This window comes from Cyprinus carpio, chromosome A19 (assembly GCF_018340385.1).
Source record: "Cyprinus carpio isolate SPL01 chromosome A19, ASM1834038v1, whole genome shotgun sequence".
In the NCBI taxonomy this organism is placed as follows: domain Eukaryota; kingdom Metazoa; phylum Chordata; class Actinopteri; order Cypriniformes; family Cyprinidae; genus Cyprinus; species Cyprinus carpio.
In genome coordinates, this window is record NC_056590.1 from 6,771,678 (window position 1) to 6,779,720 (window position 8,043).

Consider the following 8,043-nt stretch of genomic DNA (forward strand, 5'->3'; position numbering starts at 1 on the left):
TTTCATGTGATGTGCTGAAGACGTACAGCTTACTGGGGTGTGGGGAAAAACACAGGGATTTACCAGTTATGAAAACACTGCTATGAAATTAAGGCTAAGAAATACAGAATACACTCATAAGGTTCAAATTTAATTGTTGAATTTCAGGTTACAGTACATGCTGACCCAAACGAATTTTACTCCAGTTTAATTTTAAATGACAGGTTCAACAGGCTGATCAATATTCATCTAAAATCAATAACAATATTTCCAATTACCACACTGTAAGATCTGAACAATCTTCTTGTTAGTTATAAAGGTGACGAAAATATCATCCACAAATGCATTTACACACACAAAGGAGTAAATAAATAAATCATAAAAGTGCTAATAATAAGCAATAGATAAATGTTAATAAATAATAGAAATAATTAATAAAATAGAAATCACAAATCCGGTATAAAGCTTTCACTGTTACAATGAAGACAGTCAGGTGAAAAAAAATAATACATATACACAAACAAATACATTTTTAAAAGGTTAAGAGAAATTAAAATTATACAAAAAGTGGCAAAGTTGAGAAGTTTAAACCATGGGAGAAATAAATAAACGGTAAAATAAAATAAATATCACAATCTGGTACAGAGCGGTTACATAACTACATAAAAACAGCAGCTTTGATCTCAGTAACACTTCCATTTAATGTTGGTTTAATTCATCTCTACGCTTCACTTTAGACTGGGCGTGTGCAGGAAGACACTATGGAAGCAGAAGACAGAAGAAGTGTAGCGGCCACATGTGTAACATCAGCAAACTCACACACAGTATGTCCCAGAGGAACCTCTCCTGTGGCTGTCTGCGCAGTCCTTTCATCATGACGTGTTTGGATGATGCTTTAAACAGGTCGTGGCAACTGCTACATCAGGTCACATGACCGTTACACAGCAGTCACCTGAATCAGCTGATATAGGCCTACTCTTAAAAATAAAGGTTCTGGTGATAACCAGGTTTTACAGTTTGATGTCACATTAAAGTTCCAACTATTCAGTCTCTGGTTCTTTAAAATAAATGCTATAAAAACAGATTTTTTAAGAACTTACTAATCAATGCCTTCTTTCAAGGTGCTATGATTTCTCAACTACTAGATGTTGCACAGGAGCAGCGCATCTCAGACCAAAATCTCACCCCTTCTCACAAAACACATCGAGAACTCGAAAGATAGTGACCCAGATAGCATACAAACATCTGATAGACGTACAGAGCACCTTTAAAGAAGTCCATATCAACTCAAGAACCCTATGAGGCCAAAAATGGATCTTGGTAAGAACTGCATTCAGTGTCGAACCGCAGAAGAACCTTTATTTTAAGAGTTTAGACTTAGATACACAGTTTTGAGTTAACTGTTCTGAAGTCAGAGGATGTTGATGAATACAATCAAAAGACAATAAAGGCAAAGAGAGGATTAATCAAGCGTCTGTTTAAACGTCTCACCCACCCAAAAACACACTTACCTCATCACCTCTGCCCCAGCGAAAATCAGACTTTACCTTCTGATCTTGTTTAATTTGATCATTGACCACAGATACTTTGTATGCACTTGCAATCAGCTTTGGTTATTTGTCACTTAGCAGGTATTTTGGAGAGATTTAAAGTACAAGACCTGGGGTTAAATGTCTTATTCACGGATATCTAGATTCTCTACAGTCAACATGAACTCAAAATAATTGACCATATTTACTTTCTTACTACATGTTCCTGGTCTTAATTCATCGGTGCACATAAAAAGTGACTTTCCTTAATTATTTACCTTAAGCAAATTCACAAGTGTTATGTTCAGAATAACATACTAGCATACCACTATAAGTATTTTGCATGTAAATTTTGTGTTTGCAAGAAATACCCGGATGACAGAATTTAACAAAATGTGCATCATTTACCTTCCATTTCCAATCTGATGAATGAATAGGATGTGATACAGACTGCAATTTTTTAAATTTGATCACATTGTCAAGAATTCAAATGCTTTTATCACAAAATTGGATGCGAAATGCAAAACATCCTAATTTTCGCTGCATGACACTGAATTAAACATGCAAAGTAATGAGCTCATGTGACAGCAGTGCACTAGTATACCATTCTGAACATAAGTTTCTGATCTACTACATCCAGTCACATGACAGGTCATATATATATATATATATATATATATATATATATATATATATATTATATATATATATAATAAAGGCTGGGAATGAGTTATTTGTTTTGTCTTTGCTTGAATAATAATGAAATAATGATCATTTGAGTTAAAATCAGGGTGCAGGAAAAGCTGTCCAGATTTTAAAGGGTTTAATGGTGTGGTGTGTGTTTGTGTATGTTAGAAGAAGAGCCAGGCGAGTAAGGTTAGGAGAGCAGGGCTTGATGCAGAGACTGTGGCCCAGCACAGAGCCTCTCTGCTGGGCATTATTGCTGGCTCACACCCATCTGCTGGTGGTCTGGCTCTGGTTCCTCCTCCACGTCTGCGTGATACTGATCGAATGTGTCATCGTCAATATCTGGAAGACCCAGGAGCTGCAGGACAATTTCACAATAGAATCAAACCAGAACAGAACAAAACCTAATTTTCAAATGTAACATGGATTGACATTCCAAAGATTCCATTATAAGATTGCAAACAGATAGTTTTGGTTCTAAACCTGACTGCATCAGTCACATTTAAAAAAAAAGTCTGTACACACGTGACACATGCAAGATTTGTAAAGCATGTGGAAAACAAATGGAACAATTAAAAATCTTCAAAAATTTTGACTTTGATTAATTTGCTCAAACATGTTGCTAAATAACATCAACACACTTTGTTTATGCCAAAAAAAAATTAAGAAGATATGTTTTCAGTGAACTTTCAGCATTTGCTTTGTTAGAGAAAACATAAAGATATACAATTACAACTTATTTTCATTTGATTTAGTTTTTAGTTTTGCATCAGATACAATGTGACTTTTCAGCTTTCCTTGTGCATGAAATCACTCGCATGCCACAAACTAATGAGACCATGCAACAATAATGACAAGTCATAGCAAAAGAGTACAGACGCCAACGTCAAAGGCTTCTGTATCTGGCACAGATTTGCAGAAAATTGCCAGTTACATGCAATTTTCCAACATTTTATTATGTAAGCTTTCTGTTACACCTCAAATGCCGAGGGAATTTATAGCAATAATTCTCAAAAATCCCAGTCTCTCAAATGGCTTGGGAGAATTCACAGCTTATATGGACTGCTTGGCAAACATTATGCATTACAAAGTTAAACTAAGGAACTGTATAACTGCTTATTGTGCTTAAAATTATTCTTAAATGTAGAGAGAGAGACTTACAGGCCTGAAGGATCTGAAGACTTTGTCCAGTACCTCCAGCAGTGTTTTCTTCCCGCAGGAGGAGATGTAGTCCTGCGCGAGCTGCAGGAACGGTAGACAGTCCTCGCTCTCACTCCACACGTGCTGAAAACACACAAATACATAATTTCACCAGCAGCAAATATTTAGCTCAAGATTTGCATTTAGAGTTGATGATGATGTTTACATTTATCTATATGATTTAGGTATTTATTTAAGATTTAATTTTATATTTAATTGTGTGTGCGTATAAATATTTATTCAGATGTATTTTAACCAAATTTCAACATTGCTCTATTTTTTTTTTCAAATAAATCTGCTGTTTTGTATTTTTTTTTTTTAATACACTTAATTTTACATTGAAGCTGAAACATGCTGCTAGCAACACCACATTCATGGGTTCCCAGCGAGTGCATGACCTGATAAAAATCTATATTAAATGCAATTTAAGTCACTTTTGTAAAGGCACCTGCCAAACGCATAAATGTACAGTACATTTTATATTTGTGCTTCATGGAGTTGCAAAGCACAGTAAACAGTGTTTTTCATGTTTATGAAAACCTTTACACATCTAGAAAGCATTTGCAATAGGAAGAATTAGTTTGTCAGCTGAAAACTACAAACAGACTAAAAATATGAATATGTAAAAAAAATATTTTAACTCAAACTCCCTGATATTTTTACTTTTGGATTTATAAAATGGGTCCATATATGGTTGAAAGGAATTCTCTGAAGTCAAAGTTGAGCTTCCAGCAGAGAATCTGGGACACTAAAACTCTTTGTCCCGTTAAATTTATCCGAGCGAGAGGGACCATTTTTCAGTAGATGGCCCAAATAAACTTCTCCTTCCAAACTGCATTTGAGAAAAATCTTTAATCAGGGAATAGAATAGAATACAATAGAAGAGAGAATTCTAATAAAAATAAGCTTACACAATTCCAGTGTGTGTAACACCTTATAGTTTTATTAAATAGAAGAAAACAGCTAATGCAGCTAAATGCACAAGCAAACTTGAACTAAAATTCAGCAGAATTCTAATGCTCAACAATTGTTATTAAAGGTTATTAATATTGATATGTTCCAGCCCATCTTCTTGTTTCAGCAGGGAACATCAACACATGGTGAATGAATTCTACACATTCTGTCTTTCTCCAGAGATCTCCGCTCAAGCTGTGTTGTGAGCAAATGCCTGAAGCACTGAAAAGAAAACTTTATTTTACTGATTTCAGAGAGACAGGATGATTATTTATGCATCTGTCCAGAGCTCACAGGAACCAGGAACAGGAATCACTGCAGGCCAAACCAGAGGAGCTCAACAAAATTCAGTTTAGTTGTAGTTAGTTGTGAGTAGTTGTGCTAAAGTATCATTATTATTTTCTGTTAAGATTTCACTTTGTTTAATTTTAAGGTCAACATTAGTGGCCATTCACAACCCCTTATACTTATAATCCAACATATTTCCAATTGAACAGAATATTCAATAAGAATTAAATAAAATTGATTGTGAAAAGTGGGTTGACAAAGATCGAATGCAAGCTTGCTAAAATAATGCCTAAACAGCTATTTGGATATATCATCCAATCACCTGTACAGCACTTTTATATGCAGTGTAAAAAAACTAAAACATTTTTGAAGTTTGAACATGTTTTACAAAAATTAACAAGCACGTTATACTATTTAATTCTTTCTACTTCAAAATTTTAATTCAAGAATTTCTTTGTAATTATTGTTTATTATTGTTTCTACACCAAGTCAAAAATGCTTTATTTTTATTTTATTTTTTTTTACATTGTTTTCATTACATACTATATTATCATCATGACAATCTGAGTGAAAATTTACACTGAAGAATTACGCATTAGTGACCTGCACAATCATGTTTTAAAATATTCAAAATCCTGCTTATTTGTAGTTTTAAATGCACAACCATCACAGATTTTTAAAGTCTTTTTTTTGGGATCCACTGTAGTTTTTATTCATTAATGAAGTAAAATCTCTCTCTCTCTCTCTGTGATCCTACTGAACTGTTTATTGATCGGTGTGAGTAATTAGATATTTTTGTGAGCTCAGCGGTCTGATGCTGTCTGGTCATGTGGTGTGATTTGAGAGAACTACAGTAAACTCTCATGGTACATTTCAAACCTTTAATATCTGCGCTATTTATTCCTCTGAGACAGTGTCTAGTGAACTGTGTGCATAAGAACTTTGTGCTGATAAAACACCTGCAATAATGACCCGTGCCTGTCTGACCAGGTCATGCTTTAATCTATACCCTGGATATTAAACTTCTAAAATGAAATTGTTGCATCCTACAATCCTACACATCAAAAACCCCACCTAAGCAAGTATGGACTACTGCAGTCAAGATGACATAATTTCATCTGCTTTGAGATAAAGACCTCAAAACATGTGCAAAAATAAAAAATATTTCAGCAATAGCAGCTTATGATTACTGATTACCATCTTCATATTTCTGTAATTCTCCAATTAAATTCAATGTACACCATCCCATTAAAAAAATCTAATATATTTTACATGTACAAAAATGGCCAAAAAGTTAAAATTGCTATATGTTTTAAAATGTTTTTTACATAAATATATTTACTTCCAAATATTTTTTTTTGTATATTTTGGATTTTTTCAACCAATATATGTATTTGTATATTTTTAAATATATTTTTTTCATTACGGTTTTATTTTTAAATATAAATATATTTTTAAAAGCATTTAAAAATATACATTTTGCCCTACAAAAAAATACATTTGAAGAACAATATTTCAATTTTCACAGTATGTTCTTGCCTCTGAAATACATTTTGAAATATATTTCGGTATATGAAGGATGAAACTGAATATATATTTCAGTATAAAAAATACATTGTATTGAGCTCCACAGTTTACAACATCAGTGTAGCATATAATTAAAATATATTTTTTTGCCAGAAACCATATTTATTCGCCATAGTACTTTGTGTAATTGAGAAAAGAGTGTATTACGAACACAACAGCATTCACACACGCGCACACAGGCGCGCGCACAGCTCCCTCCTCCCCCGGAGGTTCTTACTAGATTATGTCATACTTACAAAATTGTCGTTTCCTCCGGTGAGATTGTCCGGGCAGAGCACGTAGAACGAGATGCCGGGCTCGGCGTAGAAGTCCAGTCGCCTCTCGTCCACATCCTCGGCGAAGATCAGGTCGAACGGGTTCCCGGAGCACCATTTCTCGGCGGCGTCCACCAGCTCTTTGAACTCCATCCTGCCTGACGGACGGACGCGCGCAGCGGCGCACCTGAGCCGCGGATGATGCTGATGATGCGGATGCTGAGCACTAAGGCTGCGTCGTCATGGTGATCGCAGATGATTCTGGTTCTGTTGGGCTCTCACTGTCTCATATCGGCCTGTACTGGAGTCTTCCAGAAATGGACCAGCAGGGCCGGACCCGGTTCAGTCCTCCTGTGCGGAGAACAACGCCTGTCCTTTGGCAGGATGACGTCACATCACAACACATGGGCCCTTCGTCATCATCTTCATAAGGAACCATCTCTAAAGAGACAGCCTTTCTCCCGACTGTTTACACTTCATACCTACTGAATATTTTCCAAATATATCAATCATCATAATAAATGTCATGGCATATCATATCATATCATATCATATCATATCATATCATATCATATCATATCAATGTATTTGTTTAAGTATATGCTCGCTCTCCCTCTCTGTGTGCTTTGTTGGCTGCTTTGCCTTTAATTTTATTCCAACTCGCCAATTAAAGAATATTATATTCTATATTCTTCAAAGAAGATAGATATATTATATCATATACATTACAATTTTTGGGATTATATTTAAAACACACTGAAAACACCCAAAAGAGTCTTGAAATGTAACGGTCTAGAACTCATTTTCCACACAATTGAAAAGATTTCAGTTGTTTATCTATTCTACTCCACTAGAGGGCGCCATTAGTCCAGTGTTTGTATGTTTTACCTCTGAACAAAGCAGGTTTAGGGTCATATTTATTTGGAAACTGATAAACCTGTGATGAATCACACTCAATACAAACTAATGTCTGTCCTTCATCTGCTCATTTCTTTATTTATCTGATCTCTAGAAGAAACACAATTTTTTATTATTTTAATATACTACATATTTAAGTAAAAAGGTATGATATTATATGAACTGTAAATCAGCTCCTGAAAAGCAGAGAGAGTTAATAATAAGTTAACCTTATCTGAGCAGCAAGTAGCCATGCCTATGTTTCTGTTTGACACAGTTTTTTTATTTTGACAGCAAATAAGATCACACTGGATTGTACCAGGAAAAACTACCCTTTTTTTTTAGTATTTTGCAAACTGATTAAAAAGACATCAGCAAAGACATTTTTCTGAATCACATTCAACTATCACTATATCACTAACATACAGACAGAATGTTTATTGGGATTTCATAGTTTTAAAGTTTAGTGCCTTCAGTGTCTTCAATAATAATTTCAATAAAATTTCTATTTTAAAAATGTTATTTTTGACAGAGAATGTCTTGCAGTGCTAAAAAGCATTTTAATTAATATTTATGAACACGTTTTTTAACATATGCCTATATATAAATTCCTATTTAAATTCTCTATTTATTAAAAAGTTGTATGTAATGCAAATATATATATATAT

The 8,043-nt window shown here is 34.2% G+C and overlaps 1 protein-coding gene across 1 annotated transcript; it reads right to left on the bottom strand.

Annotated features, from left to right (window-relative positions):
- Window positions 1-109: 109 nt before the first annotated feature.
- Window positions 110-6,884, bottom strand: mturn (maturin, neural progenitor differentiation regulator homolog (Xenopus)). The gene is made up of 3 exons (XM_019116019.2): window positions 6,461-6,884; window positions 3,357-3,479; window positions 110-2,553 (listed from the first exon to the last, which is right to left on the bottom strand). The coding sequence occupies exons 1-3, from the start codon at window positions 6,629-6,631 to the stop codon at window positions 2,446-2,448; spliced, it is 402 nt and encodes a 133-aa protein (XP_018971564.1). The 5' UTR covers window positions 6,632-6,884; the 3' UTR covers window positions 110-2,445.
- Window positions 6,885-8,043: the final 1,159 nt, after the last annotated feature.